Source organism: Trypanosoma melophagium (assembly GCF_022059095.1).
Source record: "Trypanosoma melophagium isolate St. Kilda chromosome Unknown ctg5segment0, whole genome shotgun sequence".
NCBI lineage: Eukaryota > Euglenozoa > Kinetoplastea > Trypanosomatida > Trypanosomatidae > Trypanosoma > Trypanosoma melophagium.
Window position 1 is genome coordinate 141,700 of NW_027125187.1, and position 23,409 is coordinate 165,108.

The window sequence follows — 23,409 nt, forward strand, 5'->3', positions numbered from 1 at the left end:
TATTTCTGTATTCAAGAACTGTCCCTATTATCTTTTTGTCAGGTGTTTTTATCGATCATTTGTTTTATTTGTTTCATTGATTGTAATTATTTTTTTTTTTTGTTTCACGTGTTCTAATGTGCTGTGTTATTTCTCCCCGCTGTGTCTGACCCCACTCCTATTAATGCCATACACACTGTTCCAGGTGGTGTACGATGCCTCTCTTTCTTTTATTTATTTATTTACTTTTGGAGATGATGGAGGAGCCGGACAGGGCGGTGTACTGGCGGGCGAAGAAGGCGGCCCGGAGGGCGAGGCGGACGGAGGCGCGGGCGGCACGGCGGGAGGCGCAACGCCGCGAGTGGGAGTCCCTCGACGAGGCGCAGCGGCAGGAGCGGCGGGAGGCGGCCGCGAAATTCCACGACTGCCGTCGGGCCGCAGAGGCCGCCGCTCACGAGTTGCGGTTGAAGCACCTCGCAGATGAGACAATACCGGCACTCGTATTCGATCTCAGCTTCGCCTGGTGTATGACAGAAGCGGACTGTCGTAGTACCGTGTCGCAGGTAAAGTTTGCCTACAGTGCCTTGCGACACCACAACTTTCCGCTGCGTCCTGTTATCACTTCCCTCGCCGGACCTGATCACACCGATACACTGCGAGGACTCTGTGACTTTGACGGCTTTCACCGTTACCCACCAACGATGCATGACGATCATTGGTCCAAACTTTACCCACCAGAGCGCGTCGTGTACCTCACAGCGGATGCAGATGTGGTATTGGAGCGGCTAGAACCTGGTGAAGTGTACATTGTTGGTGCCTTCGTTGACCATAACGCGAGGAAGTTCCTCACTCGTGATGCTGCACTACAGCACGGCGTGCGTGCCGCGCGTTTGCCGTTGCAAGAGTCCATTGAGGTAGGGAATCGCTGTAAAGTGCTTACAGTGAACCACGTGGTGGAGGTACTCTGTCGCTACGCTGTTAGTGGTGACTGGAAGAGTGCCTTTGAAGTGTTGCCAACAAGACGCGTAAATGGGACTCGGCAAAAACGATTCCGTGTTTCACGCGAAGAGGGGAGTGGGGAAGATGAAGATAAATACGATCATTTCAGTGATAATTCTCATGATAGTGGTGATGTTAATGACAGTGAAAATACTCTTGGTGGCAATGACATTGTGTGTTATGGAAATAATGATACTACAAGAGAAAATCATGGTGATGCGAATAATAATGATGATAATAAAAACGATATTGCGGCATAGTCTTTGTAAAGGCGAAAAATGGGTCAGTAATACCATACATCATTTGAATTCGTCATGAAATGAACTGACAAACTCAAAGTTATTTCTGCTTCTTTAAATGTCTCTAAAGACATCTCATTGGTATTATTATTATTATTATTATTATTATTATATTTTTTTTTTGAGGTTTGTGTGAGTGTGGATGGACTTATTTCATCCTGTATTTTCTGATTTTCTTTTTTTTATCCATCTTCTTCTTTTTTTCGTTTTCTAGTTTCTTCAAGAAGTATAAATTACACAAACGCATAGCTACACGTGTATATTAACGTGTTCTAATTGTAGAATAATAAAAGGGGAAGAAAAAACGGTTAAGGTAGTAGTAGTAGTAGTTGGTGGTGGTGGTGGTGGTGGTGGTGGTTTGTGAATCAAGAAGAATGGCTGATCAGGTTGAAGCAGCAGGTGCTAAAACGACAGCAGAAGCAGCAGCAGCAGCAGATGCATCATCAAAGAGTGAGGAAGGTAAGGTTGGACGTGAAGGACCAGTAAAATCTCACAGCAAACATAAAGATGATGAAAAAGAAAGTATTTCTCGTTGTCTTGTGTATTGCAGACTTCGTCCGAAAAATAAAACGGACTACAAGAGTGGTGGCTACAAACTTGTTACTGCAGAAAATAATCGTATTATTTTGAAGGATGAGTGCAATTATAATTTTGACGGTGCATTTAATGAAAATACTACCCAAGAGGAGATATTTCAAACTGTAGCTGTACCCTGCATTAATCATGCATTTAATGGATTTTGTTCTGCATTAATGTGCTATGGTCAGACAGGTACTGGAAAATCCTACACTATGTGTAATACTACTACAGGACACGAAGGAATTATTCCACGTGCTGCACAATTTATTTTTGAAAAAGTGAACTCAGACCCTCAAAGAAATTACGAGATTGTAGGACAATTTGTGCAAATATATCGTGATCATCTCGGAGATCTAATGGTGGGAACTGGAAAAGATCGAGTTGATATTCGCTTTGATGAGGTTGAAGGTGTAGAACTCACCGGATGTACCTCTCATGTTCTGCATAGTGCACAAGAATTTATGCGGTTTTATCACAATGGTAATGAACGCCGTGTTGTGACTGCTACAGCTATGAATCCAGAGTCAAGTCGCGGGCATACAGCACTCGTTATACGTGTTATATCTGAACAAACTGATGATCCTGCATCAGGGAAAATAAAGGGTAAAATTACCTTTATTGATTTAGCAGGTTATGAACGATTCAGTAAAACAGGTATTACAAATGATAACCCTATTATGAAGGATGAAGCAAAGTGTATTAATGCCTCCTTACTTTCTCTTGGTCATGTTGTTTCAGCACTGTCATCTGGTGGACGACATATTCCATGGCGAAATTCAAAACTTACACGAATTTTACAAGACTCTATTGGAGGTAGAAGTCGTACATCAATTATTCTTACTGTTGGTCCAAGTAGCGATCATCTTCACGAAACAACGAACTCACTACAATTTGGTTTACGAGCCATGGCTGTAAAGGTAGTGGCAAAACAATCTGTATCTGTGGACTATGAAAAGTTAGCCCGTAAACTTCAGACTTTACTGGATGAAAAAGATGAAAGAATCAATCTTCTTGAGGTTCAAATAGCTAGTCGCGAGGCTGAGCGACAAGAATTAAAAGAAATGTATGAACGACGGAGAATGGAAGTTGATGCGAGATTTGAAAGTGATATGGCTCATCTTGAATCTATTGGAGCATCTGAAGAACAGGTACAGAAGTTGCGTGAGGTTTACAGAGTAGAAGTAGAGAACCTTCAGGAACAACAAAATGAGGAAATTGAGTACCAAGAAGAAGCTCATTCAAAGGAAATTTCCAAACTTATTCAAGAACAAGAACGTCAGGAGGCGAAACGACGAGCAGAGATGAAGTTGGCTCAAGAACGTATTATTGAGGAATTTCAGAGTAAACTTGATAAGGCTCGTGAAGGAACTAACGATGACCTTGTTAAAGCTTTACAAGAATTGGCTCAAAAAGATGCTCTTTTGGCAAGTCGAGCAAATGATACTGTCAGATTACATGAACATATTGAAGTACTTACAGAACAGATCAAAGAATTGGGTGGTGTTCCTGTTCAAGAAGCTGTATTCCCAGAAACATTTCTTGATGTTGGACAGGTTGAGGAAATTCAGGAAAGATTGGAAGCTGAAGTAAGACGAGAACACGCCAAGGCTGTGGAATTACGTGCTCAACTTGATAGGCTTTCTATTACATGTGCTGAACGTGTGGAAGAAATTAATAAACTTCGGGATGAAAATAACCAGTTACGTCAGCATCTTAACAAACATGGTCTAGAAGTAACAGATACGGATGAAGTTACTGAATTTTTACGAACAAAAAGATCAAGAATGGTTGATAGTTCTGAGTTAGAAACCATTCAAATTACCATGCAAGCTGATATTGATGAACTAAAGGCAAGTAATGCTGAACTTGAACGAGAAGTAGAAAGTTTAAGACTTGAACGTTCACAGAATTATGTTCCCCTTACCGCGCGTATTCGTGGCACAGCACGCGGTACGGCACGTGGTACAGCAAGAGGTCTTCCTCCATTGTACCCAGGGTTAAATACAGGACGTAGTACGCATGTTTCACGCCAAAACAATGTACGCTCTGAGGATACAGGGTCGAACTCAGGTTTTTCTCAAGCTGAGAATACACCAAGGGCAATAAGGCAACTCTCTGATCAATTGGCATTTAGCATGCGAGAGAAGAATGCTTTACAGGAACGTGTTCGTACGCTGGAAGCTGCAATAGCATCACAAGGTGGAGATGCACCGAAACCATACGTACCACCGATCAGATTGGATATTCCTGGGGTGGTTTCTTCTTCTTCCGCTCCTTCTTCTCCATCTCCGTTAACAGGTACTATTGAGGATAAACCTGGGGAAGCTGTACAGGAAACGGATATGGATGTACTACTAAAAGTAAAGGATGATGAGATTGATACTTTCTTGGAAACAATTGAGCGACAAGAATACCTTTTGACAACTGCACGGTCTAATGATGAATTCTATCAGAGGGTGTTAAGTGAACTCCATCAGCAAATGGTCGCTGCAAATTTAGAGATACCAGAACACAACAGTATTCCCCCTCCAGTCGAGTCTATTGCCATGGATGATTATATGTCGATATTAAGAGCAGTGCGTGATGCAGAGCGAAGGTTAACTGGTATTATTTTGGCGCGTGACGATACGGACACACCAGATATAGAGAATATCCTCGATGAAAAGGATAAAGAGCTACAACTGAAGGAAGAACTAATTCTTGAAAAGGCGTCAAAAGCTCAGTATGTGGCAAAGTTATGTATTCGACTCAAAAAACAGATGGAAAGAATTGGTGTCCATCCCTGTTGTCAGTTACCTGATTCTTACAAGGATTTAATTGAACAAGAACAAGGTGAGTTGGAAGATCAAATAGAATTTCAACAGGGGATCGAAGAACAGCTTCAGAGTGCAGCAGAGGAAAAGCTTCGCTTGGCAAATACGCTCGAATCCTTAAATAAAGAAAGAGAACGACAAGCTGCTGTACTTCGTTCAACAGAGGCGCGATGCAAGAACGCAGAGATGAGGGAACTTTGTGCTGCAGAAACAGTGCAACGAATCACAAGGGAAAAAAGTCAGAAGGAGAGACACTTGGAAGAGGCATTGCGTGCACTAACACGGGAACTGATGGACCTTCAAGTCAAACTGGCGAGAGCAGAAGAGGTGGAACGAGCTGGGGCATTGGGTTCTCTGCTTAAAAGGTTGCATTTTCGTAAGTAGTTTTCTTTTTCTTAGTGACTACCACTTTTTTTTTTTGTTACGTTATTGGTTCACAAAATGTAGAGACCATTTTCTTTCTTTATTTTTCCTGTCGGCAAAAGCAACCTCTTTTTTTTTCATTTCTTTTGGTATTATTATTATTATTATTATTATTATTATTACTATTGCTACGTATTTTTCCTACCATTAAGGGGGGTGGGGGTGGGAAACGCAATGTAATTAAGTATTCACTTGCTTTTTTTTTCGATAGTGAAAGATCCTTCTTTGTGATGGCTTTCATTGTTGTCGCCATTCGTGTTTTTCCCCCCTTTTTTTGCTCATGAGAAGTGCAGTTTCTCTCAGTTCAAACAATTAGCTCTGTGAAGCATGTATTCTTATAGTATTTTTCCTTGTTCTTTGCATTTGTGTGGATAAATGTGTGTGTGTGGATATGCGTGTTTGAGGTTATCCCTGCAATACTTTATTGTAGGAGCGGAGTTAGTTCACTACTGTATCCTTATATTTCTTGCCTATTTATGGATTCCTTTAGAAATTTATTACAGGAAAGTGGTTTTCCCGTATTTTTGTAATATCTATTTCTTCTCTCTTTTGCAATTGATTTATTATGGATGGTGAACGGTTGTTTCAAAGCCTCTCCTTGTAGGGGGGAGGTATCCTATAAAATAATAATAAAAAAATAGGCGTGAAATAGTAAATAATATAAGCTGGACTGGGCGGTGGGTAGTGGAGTAGAGATTGTTATTATTATGAGCAGAAAACGTTATCGATGTGATGGTTATTTCATCATATTGATTATTCTTTTATGTCTTTCAACCCATGCCTTTGGTGCAGCAGTGCGGTTATGGGGGAGTGTATATAATGGCCTTACAGAAGAAATAATTCGTGAGGGTGGTTCAACATTTCAGATTCAGGCAGTAACTCCCATATTTAAGGGTTTTAGTGAGTCATATTTGAGAAACCTATTTTTTGGAATTCTCAGTGAAAGCCATATGCTGGATATTAATGGAACAAGACAAGATGTACCAAAGGAGAAAAACCTATGGTTTCAACAACTGCCACAGCTTGCTGATAATGGTCAAATAGAGGTACTGGACAATGGACGATCTGCACGTTTCACATTTAAACCTTACCCACAATTTGTTGTTAAAGATATGATTATCGTTGTGCCATGTTTACCAATCTCTATTATACAATATAGTTTAGGACCAAGTGAAGTGAAAAGTAGTTCAAACTGTATAATAGGTCCAACATTTCTACTTACCGTTAAACCTGTAATTCAGTTACCCAAAATGGAAGAAAAACAAAATAACTCATCACATTATATTACTGGGGATATTGTTGAAATACCTTTTACAGAGAATAATAGTTTTTTTCTTTCATCAAGAGTAAAAATAATGGAGGGGTATTCATGCTTATATACACGTGGGGCGGTAACTAGTGAGAATAACTGGGATGCTGATAAAGGTTTGTTGCATTTTGTTCCACATCGGGGTGGTATAGTTACAATATGTTATCTACCATTTCCAGAAATGTTACCGTATTTGATGCTAAAAGTTGGAAAATCTTTACATATTACTGGGCCCGAAGGTATTTCAACAGAACCTCCACAAATTCGTTCTGGTATGGAGTTTACAGGGACTGTATATGGTACTAATCTAACGGATCGTGATGTTCTTGTTATTACAGAAGAGTTATGTGATGAATTTGCATGGGAAAATGTTATATTTCCAGAATTTTCTCTATCTAGTAGCACTCGTACTATATTTTCTGGAACCATAGAACGTGAAGGTATTTATCATGTTTGTTACCGTCATGAAGGCTCTTCAAGATTTGTGAAGGTATCAACTTTATTAGTTGAATTGGCTAATAATGCTGTTATTATGACAGAATCTAAAAATGTTTATTTACGAGGAACCACCGATTTTGCATATCCTGCTACTATTGATCGTCTACAGGTAAAACATTTAGGAAGATTGGCACTTAAACGTGATTCCCTTAATGTGTCTTCATTTCTTTGGTCAGGAGGTAATATTGTGGGACAAGGTGAAATTAACTCCATGGGATCCTCAACAATTACATCAAACAATTATGAACCTCGTACAATATCTTTTTTACTACGCAACTATGGTGACATGATAATTGATGTGCACGAACTTAGTTTAGAAGCTGATGGAGTTATTCATAATTATGGAAATCTAACCATTACTGTGTTATCTTTGGGAGGTGAAGGCGTAAGCAGTATTCGTTCCCGAAGTAGAAACAATGTTATAGTAAATCAAGGTGGTATTATTCGAATAATTGTATTAGATAAATTACAAACACTTCTGTGTCAGACACGTATTGTAAATAAAGAGGGAACTCTTATCCTCTCAGGGAAAGTTAATATCACAGAGTTATCATCGGGAGAGAAGTCCCGTTTGGTATTTCGAGATAAAGCTATAGTAAGGATATTGGATGCACGACTTAAGGGATCTATTGTGATGAAAAAAAACTCCGAGTTAACTATCCTTGAAGACTGTGTATTTTTATCAGCCACTGTAGAAGGTAACGAAAGTAATATTACCATTGTGGGAGAGTCTGTAGTTTTCGATTCTCTTCGATTTTTAGGAAATGTTACGATTGATATTATTGGTCAGGAATTGGATAATAAAAATGTGATTTCCACACTCTATGGATTAAACTACTTTGGTAAAGAAACAAATTTAAATTTACGACGTACTCATTTCATTCCCAGTACAGGATCGACACAACTTGTTTCTAACGGTGCTGTAACAGTTGAGTTTGACACGGTTCACTTCTCTGGAAACACCTTTATTCGCATTGATCACTTTGCCGTGATGTACGGCCGCAGCGGCGCGTACTTCCCTGACAGCCGCGACCGCGACTCGCGTGTCCGCCTCACCGTCTCGCCCAACGCGACGCTCGTCGTGATGGACACCGGGCGGCCGGCGGGGGGCGATGTCGACTGCGGGACCCTCGTCGCCTTCCTCGACGCCCTCGAGCTCGACGGACGACTGCTGCTCCACGGCTGCCTCGCCCTCCCGCACGGCGGCGTCGTCTCCGGCACCATCGAGCCCCTCCGCGTGGGCGACGGCCGGGCCGCGGGGATTCTCGTCGGCGGCGCCCTGCAGCTGCGGGACGGGGCACGACTCGCCCTCGACGCCGTCATTCTGCGCAACGCCGCGGTGCGGGGGGCCGGCGTCGTGCGACTCGCCGCCCAACGCGTGGAAATTGATCGCGGCTCACGTCTCACACTCCATGACGGCGTCACACTTAACACCAATGTCACCTGCGTGAATGGGGGATTGGATGCGAGTGTGCGTGGGGTGGAGGTGCGGGGACTTGTGGACGTTCGACCAGGGGCAGCTCTGCGGCTCTTCGCCGTTCAAAAACCATCCATAACGGCGAATTTATGTGCGACGAACCTTAGAACAAGTGGTGGTGTGTGGTGGACACAGGATTCACAGGTAGAGTGTCATGAGAAGTCGCTTGAAGACGCAGAACGAGAAGAAGGTTTCGCTGCCGATGCAGGAGCTTCATCAGAGGAGGTAATGCTAGTCTCAAGTACATCCCCACAGAGACGAGGAAAAATGGAGAGTATGCAGCATTTGTTTCCTATTCTCGCGTTTAATTTACATTGTTCAGATGAAGAACTACATATTTTTGCACAACGACACTTTTTAATTGAGCAAGTCTATGGAAATGCACCATATGAGCCTCCACCGAATATACCAACCGTACGTGTTATGATAGTCGCCATCATTGTGATAATATTTTTTGGGATTCTGTCAATATCTCTCTCTCTTAGATGGATAGGAATGACATGGAAAGAATGGCTTATAGACTTCAAAAAAGTATCACCTCTTCGACTTACCTTGTATCGAGGAGAATTTACGTCACAAATAGCAAATTATGTGGTACTCGCTTCAGTGTTGTTTAATACAATGCAATTACCTCTCGCATCTTTTCACCCACGTATGCCGGTACCGGTTGGATTTATGGCAGGGCTAAGTTTGCGTAGTATGCATCTTATTATGCCACATCATCATTTTCGCTCTGGAGTTCAACTCCGTTTTGTTAGTTACTGTATGGTTTTTTGGGGTATTTTTGTATTGACATTTTTCCTTATATCTCATCATGACAAATCCATACGTTTATATCAGATGAAGACATATCCATTATTACATGCGTTCTCTAAAATAAATTACACAGTGCATCTTTTATCATTGGTTTTTACAGTCCCTATTATTTCCATGATTCTTGATATTATTGCTTGCAATACAATTCTTTATGAGTTACCCACCTGTGAAGCATCTCATGGAAGTTTGATTGTACCTTGTGCCGCTTTGTTTGTGATGATATTTTTATTACCCTTGAACAAAATTTCGGAAGTAAAACTTTTACGATGTGATTTAAGCGTCAGATTCTCTGTTTTATTGGTTGTGCATGTGGGAATGTTAGTTGAGATCGCTATGTGGAAAGTATTCTATCAACATCCTTTTTTATTGCTATTAAGTAACTTGTTTTTTCAGGGTTGCAAAATTCTCGTTTACTCTTACTCGACACCGACAGCATATGTAAACGTTAATAGGCTACTTTTGGTTCTTACTTCAGTAATGTTTATGGTAACTCTCTCCGTATTGCCTTATGAGTTTTGTCTTTACTTTGGACTGTATTCCACTTGTCGTGGTGGAGAAACGTATTTTATCACCATATTCTTTTTAGCATTTATGACAATCATTACTGCAATCTGGATTTATGTGATTTCTCCGAGAATTGATAACAACAGCAGTAATGATCCTTCTATAGACGCTATTAACCGCTCTGTTGAACAAATTCGAAATCGTATTGAGGAGTTGAAATATGAACTATTAGCTTGTCCATGTGTCGCGGATCGAGAGGATGTATTGAATGCCAGTGTACGTTTGCGTGCTGAGTTGATGGAAAAACAGGAGAAATACCGTTATGAGAAGTACCGCTGCCTTTTAAATTTTTATTACCCCGTAAGTGTACCTCTTAGCTCTTCCCCCAAATCAGCAAATGGTGTAAAACAGTCTCCTCGACATTCAGACTCGGATAAAGATATGCTCGTCTCAACATTAGCATTATATTCTTCTTCTTCAACTCTGAATGACTCTAAGGAAGATGACGTAGAGTCTGTAACACAAGAAGATTTGGAATCTTTCCGTTGTGGTCCCGCTCTTGGTTCAGGTAGTTATGGTACAGTGCATCTCGGTATCTTAAGTTCTGGAAAACTTGTAGCTGTTAAGTATGTGAGTGTTCAAAATTCCTGTAATGAGGCTCTTTCACAAGCCAAGGTTGAGGTGGATATGCTTAAAAAATACTGTCACCCAAATATCATTCGTTATTACGGATCGCATACAGCACACGGTTATATGATGATATTTATGGAGTTTGCGGTGGCAGGAAGTTTAACTTCCATTGCAAAAAAATTTTCTGGATTAAATGAATCTGTTATTTGCCTTTATATCTATCAGGTATTGTTAGGTCTTCGTTATCTACATTCGAAGGGTGTGGTTCATCGAGATATCAAGGGTGAAAATATTCTTGTGAATGGTTTTGGAGTGGTGAAATTAGCTGATTTTGGATCCAGCAAAGTGTTAGCAGGCATTGCTAATCGAAGTCACGCCGGTTGCGAGACTCTTGTGGGATCGCCATTCTGGATGGCGCCAGAAGTTATCCGTAATGAACCTTATGGAACCAAAGCAGATATATGGTCTGTTGGTTGTACAGTGGTGGAAATGCTTAATGGTGGTCTTCCTCCATGGCGGGAACGGTTTGAAAATGTCTACTCGGTGATGTTTTATGTGGGTTCAACAGATAATATTCCAGACATTCCAGAGGACACATCTGAAGCTTGCCGTGATTTTTTAAATTTATGCTTTCAACGGGATACAACAAAGCGACCATCATCGGATGAGCTTTTGAAACATCCATGGCTCTCTGATATTGATGAAACTGTAAAACTCCACTCCCACTCCCATTCGAGTTATTCTTCCAAGTAAGCTTGAATTAAAAAAAAAAGCAAAAGAACTTCAATCTTGGTTTGCACCTGTTTTACTTATTCCATTAAATAACGAAAATAATAAAGTAAAGCAAAAAACAAAGAATATATATATATATATATATATATATATATATATATATATATATATATATATATATACATTTTTTAGACGTCTAATCTCCTACAGACCTATGCGCGTATAAAAGTAATACGAAGCAGAAGTCAGATGAAAGAATAGGGTTGGGCCGGAAAACAGGTTTTATGTTTGAGCGTGAATTTTTTCTTGTTTTTTCCCCTTTTCTTTTTGTTTATATATCACTAGCTTTCTGTTGGTAACATGGTAAAATAATTGTAAAGGGCTGATTTCGGCTTCCTTCTACATATCAACTCGATGCGTTACGTATTGTAATCATCTCCATTCAAGTATTGTCTTAGAAATACAACTTCTTTTATAAGTGAGAAGAAAGTAATTATAGTTATCTTCACCCTCTTGTAAGCGGGAACAGTAAAGAAGAAGAAAAAAAGTTCAGTTTTTACATTTATCGGTGGATCCAGACGTCTTTGATAACAGAGGTCGAAAATAGATGAAGAAACTAAGAAAAAAAAAAACAACGACAAATATTTTTCTTCTTCCTAATTCTTAATTGTTTTTTCGTCTGCTTCTGTCTGAAGCGTGGGAAGGTGTTCGCCTCAGTGGAATTTTTGGGAGTGACAAACTAACCACGCCAGTGAAAGCCATTAAGTAATAAACACAGTAAAAAATAAAGAACGCAATACTACTACTACTACTACTAATAATAATAATAATAATAATAATAATAATACTAATAATAATAATAGTAGCAAAACCATTGAAGAGAAAAAGGCGAGTAGGGGAAAGACCAATCAAAATAACAATATTACAAGTCAAAGAAAATAATAGGAACCACTGAGGTGATAGAGATCCGTAAAATAGAGAATGGAATGTGAGTTTATGTGCGATGATGGTGTTTCTCGTAAACTTGACATCACCGCTGGGGCGACGGCCCCTTTTGGCTGTGTTTACCAGAGCAGACTTCAGACTCCCAAGGGTGAGGCTGTTGTTCTCGGTGTGTACGCAGATAAGTTGTACGGCCTTCTCGATGCCAATATATCAGCGTTGGTGGCCACAGAGTTCAGTAAAAAAGATTTTGATGATGGCATTGTGACAGTGCTTCCGGATGTTGTTCCTGTAATAGATCGTTTTGCTTCCCATCGCGTTAGACATGAAGTATTTCGTGGGCGCAATGTCTGTATCGTAACACAGGACCAAAACGGACCTTGTCCACTGTTGGCTGCAGCCAATGCACTCGCCCTATTAGGACGTATTGATATTTGCCCAAGTGGAACCCGATGGATTGAATCTGAACAACTGCGACACATTATTCTTAGGTACATCACATCAAATAAACCAGAAGTGCCACATATTGAGTGTCCTAGAACCCGGATTGTGGGTGGAAATGAAGTGGCGACAATTGCATTTCTTTTACAGGAACGACTTAACGAGGTTAAGACAAAGTTGTCTCAGGGAGATGAAGGAAAAAAATTTTTACAACGTCTTTATAATGGAATGAATATTAGCCCTATATTTTCTTGTATAGATGGTTTTGATGCGGAAGAAGATGTTCTTTTATTCGCGCTTGCAGGGTTGCGTCTTGTACATGGGTGGTTGATTCCACCAAATAGTAAATATGATGCATTACGTGAAATGTCTTTTAATGAGCTTAGTCTTCTTGCGATAAATAAAGAACATGAGTTATCAGCTATTGCCAAAGAATTCCTAGAGAATACAAAATCTCAGTTAACAGAAGAAGGCCTTAAAGCACTTCAAGAAAACCTCTCTGAAGGTGAAGTTGTAGTTCTATTTTGGAACAATCACTTTTCAACGGCTGTAAAACTTGGGGGAAGGTTTTTATTACTGCTTTCGGATGAGACCTACGCAGATAGATCTTCCATATTTTTTGAGGCAATTGAAGATGTTCATGGTTCTGCTACCTTTACAGATGGTAATGGTGTTAATACTGATGGTTTTCTTTTAGCAATTCAATATCTTACAGGGAACGAATTTACCGTGGAAGCGGTTAATGCTGTTCGAGCAAAACTAAATGAACAGAATGGTGTTGACCCGAGTCCAGATGCGGTTGTGAGTTTCTTGCGAGGTGTAAAGGGAAAAAGTGAAGTTAATAAATCTAATGATAAAGAAAAATGGCCAACTTGGGTTATTAAGGGTGCAACTGTGATTTCGGAAATGGGTTTTGACATAACTTTTACTGAAGCATGTGAACTTCTTCAAAAACGAGGAAGTGTAAGTGCTGTGGTGAATAGCCTGTGTTAAGAATCAGGTGGGGGGTGTAGATATGTTGAATGAAATCTCATGAGGTGTTCCTTAACGGTGTTAATAACCTGTGCAAATGTATAGTCTCAATTTTATACGGTTTTGTATATTTAAGGACCTTCATTAGATATGGCTTATCCAATTTCTCGTTAAATTACATTTTATTATAATTATTTTTTTGTTTGTTTGTTTGTTTGAGTTTGACACTCACTGTATATATATACATATTTTTTTTTTTATATGTGGTTGTCTCTCTGTGTCTGTGTCAGTGTATAGGATTGTATCTGTATCTGCGATAGCATGTTCGCACGTGTGTGACAGAGAGAGAAGGAGAGGAAAAGAAAAAAAGAAAAAAAGAAAGAAGTGTGTCTATGTTTGTGTCTGACACTACCGTCCTTTTCATTATTATTTTTGTAGACGATTCTATTTATTATTTATATTTTTATTTTTTTTTTTTTTTTTGCTGTTCACTGCGCACCTCTTCGTTTCTCTGCCTTTTGTTAATCCCCTGATCTATCTCTTTTCTTTGCTCTTCTCTTTTGCAGGTTTCTGTTCTTTTTTTTTCTACGTGTTCCCCTCCGTCTCTTGTCTCTCTGCTGCGATGGGCTTCGATCTGCCGGAGATTTACGTCAACGCGCCCTTCTCGTGGGGACCGCCGGCCCGCGAGATGACCGTCGACGGGGTGCCAGTGCGGCTCTACCAGAAGACCGACCCCCTCCCGCCCAGCGACTGGCTTGAACTCATGGCCGCCCGCGAGGAACGCGCCCGAGAGGCACGGCAGTTCACAGTCGTCAAGGACGAAAACCGAGTAAAGGCGCTGCGCAATGTACACGCGAAGGAACGCCGCAACTTTGGACCTGAACGCCGATTTGTTAAGCGACCACAAAATCCACGCAATAACTTTACCAAAAAGGCAAAGCGCAATCTCACACTGCTTCCCGATACTATAAGAGTACCAACAGATGTTCGAATTCTTGCAGAGTTTACCCAGGCTGAATTGGCAAAGATGCAGAACCTTCAAGATGTTCCAACAGTGGCAGATGTCTCTATTCATAATCGTCCACCAATTTATAATAACAATATGGATTCAGCAAGCTGTAAAGTTTCAATTCGACTTGACGAGGAAAGCGCTGCTCGACAAGAATTTGTTCGTTCAAATACCTTGGAAGATTCGGTATTCCGTGAAATTCTTAAGAAGGAGACACATGGTAGTCATCCTATTATTGTAACAACAGATGAGGTTCTGGCCCTTATAATGACATGCAGCCGTAGTGTACACCCATGGCATGTTGAATTTTTCCGCTATGGCCGCATAGTTTTTATCACGAAGGCTGAGAATAGCAACATTGAGATGCAATGGGTGGGTGAAACAGCAGACTCTTCACGTCGTCCTACTGAGAATGACCCTATTGAATCTGAGCGTATTACATCACTTGGAGTAGAGTCCACTAAAGCAAATAATGCATTTGTTGCACAGTCATGCACTAAGTCTCGTTACCAGATGAAATGTGAAAAGAATCCATTCCCAAATACTCAGCCACGCATGTATCGATATCGCCGTTATGTTATGCATGGAGATTCGGAAGATCGATACGATTTACTTGTTCGCTGTGAAGTTGACGCTGTTCAAAATGACAAGTATCTTCGTCTTTTTGGTCTCTTGGAGCAATGCACAAATGGTGTAAGCAGTGAGTGGCGTAAGACGCTAGACGCTCAAGGTGCGAAGTGGACTTCTGACGAATATCGAAGAAACGCTCAGAAGATGGCACGATGGGTTTCCCTCTGTCATTTGTCTGGTGCATTCATGAAGATTGGATTTGTGTCCCGTTGTCTTAAGAGTAACGGTACACTGGATCCTACAAAACATGAAGTGCTGGCCACACACACCAAAGACCCCGGTCCTCTCGCAGCACAATTGGGCATCAAAATTGCGAATATGTGGGCTATTGCCGACACCATCATTATGGCGTTTTTGAAGCAAGATGAGTTTAAGGATGCTGAACTTATCAAGAAGAGTGGTGAACATTCAATTCTCCTGATCGGACATACGGGTGATGATGATGATGATGATGATGAGGAGGAGGAGGAGGAGGAGGGTGATGATGATGAGGATGAGGATGACGAGTGAAGGCAACAGAGCAACATTAAGGAAACCTAAGTGTGTTGCAGAGTAGGGTCTGAAAAATGAGAAAAGAAAATAATAAACATTATTTAAGAAAATGAAATATGAACTACTGTGTCTATATTTGTGCCTGTTTGTGTATGCGTTCTGCCAATAGACAATGTTGCTGTTATTAAACATTGTTTTTCTTTCTTAAAAAAAATAATTGTTTAGATGCTTTTTTTTTTTCTTTTCCTTTGTTCTTTTTCTTGTTTATTATTAACGCTCTCTTAAAAAGAATTTCTTTTTTTGTGTATGTATGTATGTATGGGAATTGGTTTAACAAAATTGTTGGTATGTACTTGGGAAAAATATGAGTCTTAAGCCAATTACAGAGAAGGAAAGAACGGCCTACTTGCTTGGGGTAGCTGGACTGATAATTTTCATGGGCATCACTGCAGGTCTACAGGTAGCACTGTTTTCCATCGACCGAATACTTTTACGTATACTTTCGAGAACAGGGTCACCAAAGGAGCAGAAGAGAGCCTTTGCATTTTCGCGTGTAATAGGACTAGGTCATTGGACAGTTGTTGCCTTATTAATATCGAATGTAGCGGTAATGATAGGTTTACCTATTCTAATTAAAATTGTTTTTGATGAACTGACCGCACTTCTCGTTTCTGTCTCGGTGGTTTTTCTTATTGGAGATGTTATTCCTCTCTCAGTTTTTATTCGTTGGCCTATACCCGTGTGCTCCTTTTTTCTTCCATTTGTGTGGGTTATAATCGCTGTCACAGCTCCTGTGAGTTACCCTGTTGGAAAGTTTTTTGATCTTTTTTTGGGACACAAGAAAGAGCTTCTACAACGGGATGAGTTAGCTTCATTTTTGGTGCTACAACAAGAGAAGAATACGCTTCTTCGAGAATCAGAGGTGAAGATGGTGAAAGGGGCACTGAGACTTTCTAGTTTACAGGTGAAAGATTGTATTGTTACCACAGGAGATAGAGCATTTATGCTTTCCTCACAGACCCTAATGAATGAAGGGACGATTGAGAATCTTCTTGTTCAGGGATATAGCCGTGTACCAGTTTACTTGAATGATAACAAGTGACATATCCTTGGAACTTTGATAGTACATTCAATAGTGGAATTGTGTTTTACAAAACCACGTAAACCTCCTCGTGTGGGTGATTTACCACTTTCAGAGGTTCTGAAACTGTCAATAAATGCCACACTCTATGATTCTTACCTTGCATTTAAGGAAAGCTCTTACAACATGGCGGTAGTCTACGACACCTGTGGTGTAATGTGTGGACTCTGGACACTTACTGATCTCCTTAGTACAATGTACTGTAGTACCTCAACCGAAAGGGGAAAAGAAAAACAGGAATGCATGCCTGAAATGGTAACAGATATAAAGGTTTTAAGCGTGTCGAAGCGATATTTAGTGACTTCAGTAACTAGTGCCGCAGAACATGAGGTCCCGTAATACATATAAGAGTACCTTTCTCCATATTCTGCTTATAGGAGTAAGTTGAAAATGAAAACAGTATCCGATAAGTAAAAATGAGCTTAGCATACTTAGCATCTGTTTTTATAGATCTTCTTCTTACTCTTGTTCCTCCTTTTAAATATTACCATATCACTTACTTTTTTTTTCTTCTGGATTTTTTGTTGTCGTTTTTTTTTCCCCTTGCTTTTGCATTTGCCGTTACCTGAACGAAAAGAGAAAAGATTTCACAAGGCCTCGTTGAGCGAACGCGTTCTTTCCTTTTTTTTTACTATCTATCTATCCTCTTTCATTGATTATTTGGTGTTAATAACAACGAGCCGTAATGCATTGACATAGGGAATGAGAGAAAGAGTGAGAAGAGGAAGGGAATATCAGTGCGGGAATAAAAATACCTGTGGTGGGAATATCCCCTCTTAAAAAGAAGGATAAGAAAAATGTCTCTGAGGTAATATCAACACCGGTGTGTTTATTATCGTTTCTGTGGCTGAGTTATGGCAAAAGGCATTTTTTATTGAGCGTTGGGGGTCGCCTTATGGTTTCACAAAAGACGATTAAAATTCAAAATATTGAAAAAATATGAGAGGGAGAGTTTTTATTTATTTATTTATTTATTTATTTATTTATTTATTTGCGAAATTATTTATTATTTTTTCTTAATTCTCTATGTGTTCTAGTATCCCCTCCTCAACCCTCTCCTCCTATGTTTTATTTCTTCCTTTTTTCTTTTATCCTTTGATTTCCCTCTTACCTCCACAGAAAAGAAGCTAGAGAGAAAAAATAAAACAAAAGGCTATCTCGGGTGGTGACGGTAATTAACAATAAGAGGGAAAAGCGTAGTAAAAACAGGACCAAGAAAAGAAAACAAAATGCAGGAAAACAATATCCATGCATCGTACCCACATAGTATCATTGTGCACCGTGGGAAGCAAATTGTCTTTCTTGCTCTACCGCCAAAAGCCACATGGGGTGAGGCACGTCTCACTTACGCAGCGCTAATGAATCTGGATCCCTTGCAAACAGTCCTCGCACCATGTTTCATAACAGCTACCAAAGAAACTCCACCTCTCCCCAGAGACGGGGCCGTTATTGAATGGCCGAAAAATGAATACGTGCATGCCACCGTCATTACGGGGACAGCAGACGGCATATGGACATCAGTGCCACCACAATATCGACCTATTGAGGCACGGAGGCGTGGAATTGAGGCTATTCCCTCAGCAGTATACGAATATCTAAACGCCAGACAAGCCGTAGCACCTCCACGATAGGGAATCGTATTGAGTAGAAGAGACGGATTGAGGGGCAGTATCTGCTCTTTCTTCTTGCTTTTTTCTTCCTGTATTACCTCTTTTTTTTTCCATCATAGTTATAATTCAAATTTTGTCGAGGGGAATGAAATATATTTGACTTGAGGATGAAATTGGGAATTAAGAACCAGCTGTAGTTCGGCGTTTTGGGTTTACAAGTTATTTGTTTTTTTAAAACGAATTTTTTTTGTCTGTGTTTCCTCTGGTGATAATTGGGGTGGGGGAGTGTTCTTCTCTGAACAAGTTACTTTTCCTTTCCCCCTCCCCTCCCCTTGTTTCTGTTTCTTTTGCTCAATTATTGTCACTCTTTTTCTTTTTCTTCTTTTTTTTCTTTTTGATTAACCGCATATCGTATCCACTTTCTACGTGTCAGCGAGGTGATTGCTGTTTTCACACAAACCAACCAACAAACAAACACACACAGGCGCAAAGACAGAATATAAAATAAAGGTAAGAAAAAAAAAAAAAAATGGCATCCTCTTCCTCCAAGTACGCTGTACCCGAACTCACTCAAGATGATGTTCCAGGTGGTGCATGTTGTGTGGATGAAACAACATTTGCCACACAATTTCCTAGCTATCTTGAGAGCTATATTCGCAGTGTGTGGCCTGCAGTAGAAACAGTATTGGGGCAGCATCAACTTGTTGGTAAATTGGACCTAATGGAGGGATCTATGACAGTTGCAACAACACGACGAACCTGGGATCCTTACGCTATTGTAAAAGCTCGTGATTTTATTCGACTGCTCGCGAGAAACGTTCCCCTCGCACAGGCACAGAAGATATTTCAAACAGAGATTACCTGCGATATTATTCCTATTTCAATGAAAGGTAGCAGTACCCGAAGATTTATTAAACGTCGTGACCGCCTTGTTGGACCAAAGGCACAAACACTTAAAGCGCTAGAGATTCTTACCGGTTGCTACGTTCTCGTACAGGGAAAGACAGTGGCTGTTATGGGACCTGTAAAGGGGTGCCAGCAGGTTCGAAAAATTGTTGAGGATTGTATGAATAATATTCACCCAATTTACGGTTTGAAGCAATTGCTTATTAAACGTGAACTCGCCAAACGTGAGGACATGAAAAATGAAGACTGGAGCCGATTTATACCAGTTTATAAGAAGAGTGTTCAAAACAAGGAGAAGGTAAAGGCTGTCAAGAAGATCAAGAAGGAGCGATTACGTGCGTCTATTAAGAAACAGGCAGGTAAGGAGAAGTCTATCTTTCCCCCTGCACCACCAAAACGTAAGGAGGATATTGCTATGGAAAGTGGCAAAGCATTCTTGGTGGATCAGCGTAGGCGTAAGCGGGATGATTACAAGGTTGAGTAACTCGCTTTTTTTTTTAGTTACAACGAGTAAAAACGCACTAAGATGATGCAACCAAGTGTATATGACAAGAAAAAAAAAGTACAAAAAAAAGGTGGGGAATGTAAAGAGAGAAAGCAAATAGGATGAAAGGAAGAAAGTGTACCTTTCCTTTTAGTCTCCAGAAAAAGGCAAAAAAAAATAAAACTTCTTGTTTGCTACTGACAGTAGTAGTTTTTTTTTGTTTTTTTGTTTTACCTACTTTACTGCTGTTATGATTCTTCTTGATATTCTTCGTATTATTATTATTATTATTATTATTATTATTATTATTATTATTATTATTATTATTCTCTCCATATTGCAGAACTGCCACGTATCACAGGATTCGATACAGAAAAAAAAAACAATAGGGAAGATGAAATAAAAGAGATATTACTTCCGAATATACATGAGATAAAGAAAAAGAAATAACAGTAGAGAATAGGAGGAGAAATAAACTAGGACGTGCAGGTGCATCCATTTCTTAAGTGGTGAAATCACTTTTTTTTTCTTATTTTCTGTGTCTCTGCAGATAACCTTTAGTCTTTGCATCACTTTGTTTGACATCACGATATGTGTGTATATGTGTGTGTGTGTGTGCGTTATTCCTTTTTTTGTATATACGCACTCTTCCGTGCCTCGCGCCTCTTCTACCGTGATGACGCGATAAGGGGGTGTCGAAAGTGATTTTATTGTGTATTTTTATTTATTTGCTTGCTTGTTCTTTCTTTGCCTTATAGCCTCCGTTTCTTTACTGCCTTTTTTTTGCTTTTTGTTTACTATTACTAGTATATTGTTGTGGTATAGGAAAGGGGTGGGAATGACAGCAACAATGTCGGCAAACGCAGAGCGACGTAGTCTTCTTTCATTCCTCGGATGCCGTGTAAATGTTGAGCTTGATGACTCTTCCACACTCACTGGTCGTCTGGTCTCACTGGGTCCCACGTCAAACTTGATACTCACTGATGTGGAACGTGTGACGCCATTGAAGCGTCGTCGTGGTGGCACGAGGCGTGTTTGTTACGACACGGTGTTGTTTGTACGTGGTTCTAGTGTCGTTGCAGTGAATCACACAAGTGGTGTTACAACAGATCGCACAGTGGTGGACTCTGTTACTGGTCGACAGGCGGAAACGAGTAGAACGATTCAAGTTGCAAGTCAAAGCCTTAACATACCACTCCGATAGTGGAAGTTGCGTGGGCAGAAGAATAATCTGCAACTTTTTCTTTTTTGGTGTCTGTCCGACTGTGACTGCTTTAACTAGTTGTTTGTTGTTTGTCTTTACAAGGATCAGCTCGAATTTTTCTGGGACCTGTAAAGATTTACTCTACTTACCCAAAGAACCTCAATAAGTCACTGTATTTTGGTATCAGGAGGGTAGGCAAGTGTGTGCTCTTTTTTTTTTGTTGTTGTTCCCTTCCTCAACTCTACTGGGCGAGGGTTATGAAAAGAAAAAGAAAGACTATTAACTAATCTTTCCCATATTGTTATTTTCTTTTTTTTTTTTGTTTTAATACATATATATTTGTGTACTTTCTACAGAGAAGGCAAAATGCTTCTTCCTAGAAGAAATGACCCCCTTCAAACTGGAATGTATAGCTACCGTCGCCTGCAATACCGGCCTTTGCTCTCAGCAGAAGAAGCAATTGAAGAGGCGAATGAGCACCTAGTGAAGAACACGTTAGACACAGAAATGCTACTAAAACGGGCAAAGTCCTTAATGCGATTGAGACGGCACTCTGCAGCTCACGCTGATTTTTCTATTCTTGTAAAATCTTTTCAGGGAAATGGTACCCCTGTTGAAACAGTAAATCTTTTATTTTATCGTGGTCTTTGCTGCGAAAAGATGTCACGTATTGACGATGCCATTGCTGATTTTACAGCAGCGCTTGATATAGTTCCTTCTCACAAGAGATCTGCATATGAACGTGCAGCATGTCATAATAAAAAGGGAAATTTTACTGCTGCGATATTAGATTACGAAAGAGCATTACAGTATGATGTGGGACGTAATAACTTCCTTATGTGCCGAAATACTCGAAGTCGTTTTGCAAAAGCTCGTCTACAGCAATTGTCTGTATCACTATCTCGTGTGACATCGCCAGTTCGTGCGACTTCTTCTTCTTCTGTTTTGGGAGTTGATGGAACATCTACAAATGGTGATAACAAAAAATTAACATTTGCATCTCCACTTGACATTCGCGCTACAACGTCAGGTTTTATGGATGATACATTAAGGTTAAATCATCCTATTTCTACATCTGGTAGCCCTGAGTGGAATCAAACCGTATTATCATCATCATCATCGCTATCATCATCTACTGTAAGAAACTCTGAGACAGCAGGGCAACATCATCAGCGTGGACTCGCTTACCGAAAGAAAGGTGATTTAATACATGCTATTAATGAGTACACTGCTGCTATTCAATTGGATCCAAAAAATTTTAAGGCACTGTTTAATCGTGGGTTTTGTCATGACAAAATTGGTGATTATGATGCAGCTATTCGTGACTATGAGGCTGCCATTGAATTAGAACCAAGATACGCGTATACATACTATAATCTTGGTATATCATATGATCGTCGTGGGGATAACTTTGAAGAAGCTATAGCTATGTTTGATAAAGCTATATCACTAGATAATACTAATGCTGATTTTTATCATAATCGTGGTTTTAGTCAACGAAAATTGGGAAAATATCGAGAAGCTATAAGAGACTATACCACAGCATTATCCCTCGATGCACAACATTTTAAAGCGTACTATAATCGCGCTTTCTGTTATGATAAATTGGGAGAAATTACTAACGCTATTGAAGATTACACTAATGCCATAGCTATTCATACAAATAACCCCAATGCTTATCATAATAGGGGTGCAGCATTAGAGAAAATTGGAAGACTTAAAGATGCTATTAAAGATTACACAGAAGCCATTAAACTAGATGGTGAAAACCCTTTTACATATAATGCTCGTGGAGTAGCTTATGATCGTATAGGAATGTATGATGCAGCTCTCCAAGACTTAACAAAAGCTATTGTACTTTCTTCAAATAATGTGTTGTTTTATCAAAACAGAGGTGCTACATACCAGAATATGGAATGTTTTCCAGAGGCGCTTCGAGATTATGATGTTTCACTTAAATTAGTAGAGCAATATGAGAATAAAAAGTCTGGTATGATTTCTGATCGTAAAAAAGTAGAAGAAATAAATACAACGCGAATAAAAATATTCAGCAATCGTGGTTTTTGTCACGCACGTCAAAGTAACTATGAAGCAGCAGTTCAAGATCTTTCAACCGTAATTTCAGTAGATCCTGATAATATACTTGCCCTTTATAACCGTGGTATCTGTTATGATAAGCTTGGTAATCACAAATACGCTGTGGAAGATTTTTCTCGTATTATTGAAATGGATGCAGGAAATGCTGATGCACACTATAGTCGTGGTTCTGCGTTGGAATCTCTAGAAGAGTATGCAGCAGCTTTAAGTGATTATGCAGTGGCACTGGCTCTAGATGTTGACAAGAGTAACTTGACAGATCCCAAGTCTTTGGCAAAATTTAAGGCAGAACATCGTGCTGCAGTGGCATCTAAACGCGTGTTTCAACTCCTTAATAACCAGGAGGGAGGTTACCTAAATACACGAAACTTCTCCTAAATGATAATGACGGAAAGACACGCATATATATATATATATATATAT

General features: G+C 39.9%; 10 protein-coding genes across 11 annotated transcripts; all 10 read left to right on the plus strand.

Moving 5' to 3' along the window:
- Window positions 1-236: 236 nt before the first annotated feature.
- On the plus strand, window positions 237-1,238 carry LSM04_002715 (tRNA methyltransferase TRMD/TRM10-type domain; the record flags this gene model as incomplete). The annotated part of the gene is made up of 1 exon (XM_067329423.1): window positions 237-1,238. One exon carries the CDS (start codon window positions 237-239, stop codon window positions 1,236-1,238), a length of 1,002 nt encoding a protein of 333 aa, XP_067187275.1.
- A 413-nt stretch (window positions 1,239-1,651) lies between these two features.
- LSM04_001171 lies at window positions 1,652-5,053 on the plus strand (the record flags this gene model as incomplete). Of its 2 annotated transcripts, XM_067329424.1 has the most annotated exons (2): window positions 1,652-3,657; window positions 3,707-3,737. In XM_067329424.1, 2 exons carry the CDS (start codon window positions 1,652-1,654, stop codon window positions 3,735-3,737), a joined length of 2,037 nt encoding a protein of 678 aa, XP_067187204.1. The 2 variants fall into 2 exon arrangements, with proteins under 2 accessions (XP_067187204.1, XP_067187205.1); XM_067329425.1 differs by having other exon boundaries at window positions 1,652-5,053.
- A 746-nt stretch (window positions 5,054-5,799) lies between these two features.
- Window positions 5,800-11,079, plus strand: LSM04_007072 (Protein kinase domain; the record flags this gene model as incomplete). Its single annotated transcript, XM_067329426.1, has 1 exon — window positions 5,800-11,079. The coding sequence occupies one exon, from the start codon at window positions 5,800-5,802 to the stop codon at window positions 11,077-11,079; it is 5,280 nt and encodes a 1,759-aa protein (XP_067187489.1).
- A 960-nt stretch (window positions 11,080-12,039) lies between these two features.
- Window positions 12,040-13,434, plus strand: LSM04_007714 (MINDY deubiquitinase domain; the record flags this gene model as incomplete). Its single annotated transcript, XM_067329427.1, has 1 exon — window positions 12,040-13,434. One exon carries the CDS (start codon window positions 12,040-12,042, stop codon window positions 13,432-13,434), a length of 1,395 nt encoding a protein of 464 aa, XP_067187521.1.
- Window positions 13,435-14,035: 601 nt separating this feature from the next.
- Window positions 14,036-15,562, plus strand: LSM04_009661 (Eukaryotic translation initiation factor 3 subunit D; the record flags this gene model as incomplete). The annotated part of the gene is made up of 1 exon (XM_067329428.1): window positions 14,036-15,562. One exon carries the CDS (start codon window positions 14,036-14,038, stop codon window positions 15,560-15,562), a length of 1,527 nt encoding a protein of 508 aa, XP_067187606.1.
- Window positions 15,563-15,908: 346 nt separating this feature from the next.
- On the plus strand, window positions 15,909-17,024 carry LSM04_003192 (CNNM protein; the record flags this gene model as incomplete). The annotated part of the gene is made up of 2 exons (XM_067329429.1): window positions 15,909-16,614; window positions 16,681-17,024. The coding sequence occupies 2 exons, from the start codon at window positions 15,909-15,911 to the stop codon at window positions 17,022-17,024; spliced, it is 1,050 nt and encodes a 349-aa protein (XP_067187299.1).
- An 890-nt stretch (window positions 17,025-17,914) lies between these two features.
- On the plus strand, window positions 17,915-18,316 carry LSM04_002734 (uncharacterized protein; the record flags this gene model as incomplete). Its single annotated transcript, XM_067329430.1, has 1 exon — window positions 17,915-18,316. The coding sequence occupies one exon, from the start codon at window positions 17,915-17,917 to the stop codon at window positions 18,314-18,316; it is 402 nt and encodes a 133-aa protein (XP_067187276.1).
- A 508-nt stretch (window positions 18,317-18,824) lies between these two features.
- Window positions 18,825-19,685, plus strand: LSM04_008774 (Krr1; the record flags this gene model as incomplete). The annotated part of the gene is made up of 1 exon (XM_067329431.1): window positions 18,825-19,685. One exon carries the CDS (start codon window positions 18,825-18,827, stop codon window positions 19,683-19,685), a length of 861 nt encoding a protein of 286 aa, XP_067187560.1.
- An 850-nt stretch (window positions 19,686-20,535) lies between these two features.
- Window positions 20,536-20,889, plus strand: LSM04_001648 (LSM domain; the record flags this gene model as incomplete). Its single annotated transcript, XM_067329433.1, has 1 exon — window positions 20,536-20,889. One exon carries the CDS (start codon window positions 20,536-20,538, stop codon window positions 20,887-20,889), a length of 354 nt encoding a protein of 117 aa, XP_067187228.1.
- A 366-nt stretch (window positions 20,890-21,255) lies between these two features.
- LSM04_006941 (Tetratricopeptide repeat) lies at window positions 21,256-23,364 on the plus strand (the record flags this gene model as incomplete). The annotated part of the gene is made up of 1 exon (XM_067329434.1): window positions 21,256-23,364. One exon carries the CDS (start codon window positions 21,256-21,258, stop codon window positions 23,362-23,364), a length of 2,109 nt encoding a protein of 702 aa, XP_067187478.1.
- Between the last annotated feature and the right edge of the window lie 45 nt (window positions 23,365-23,409).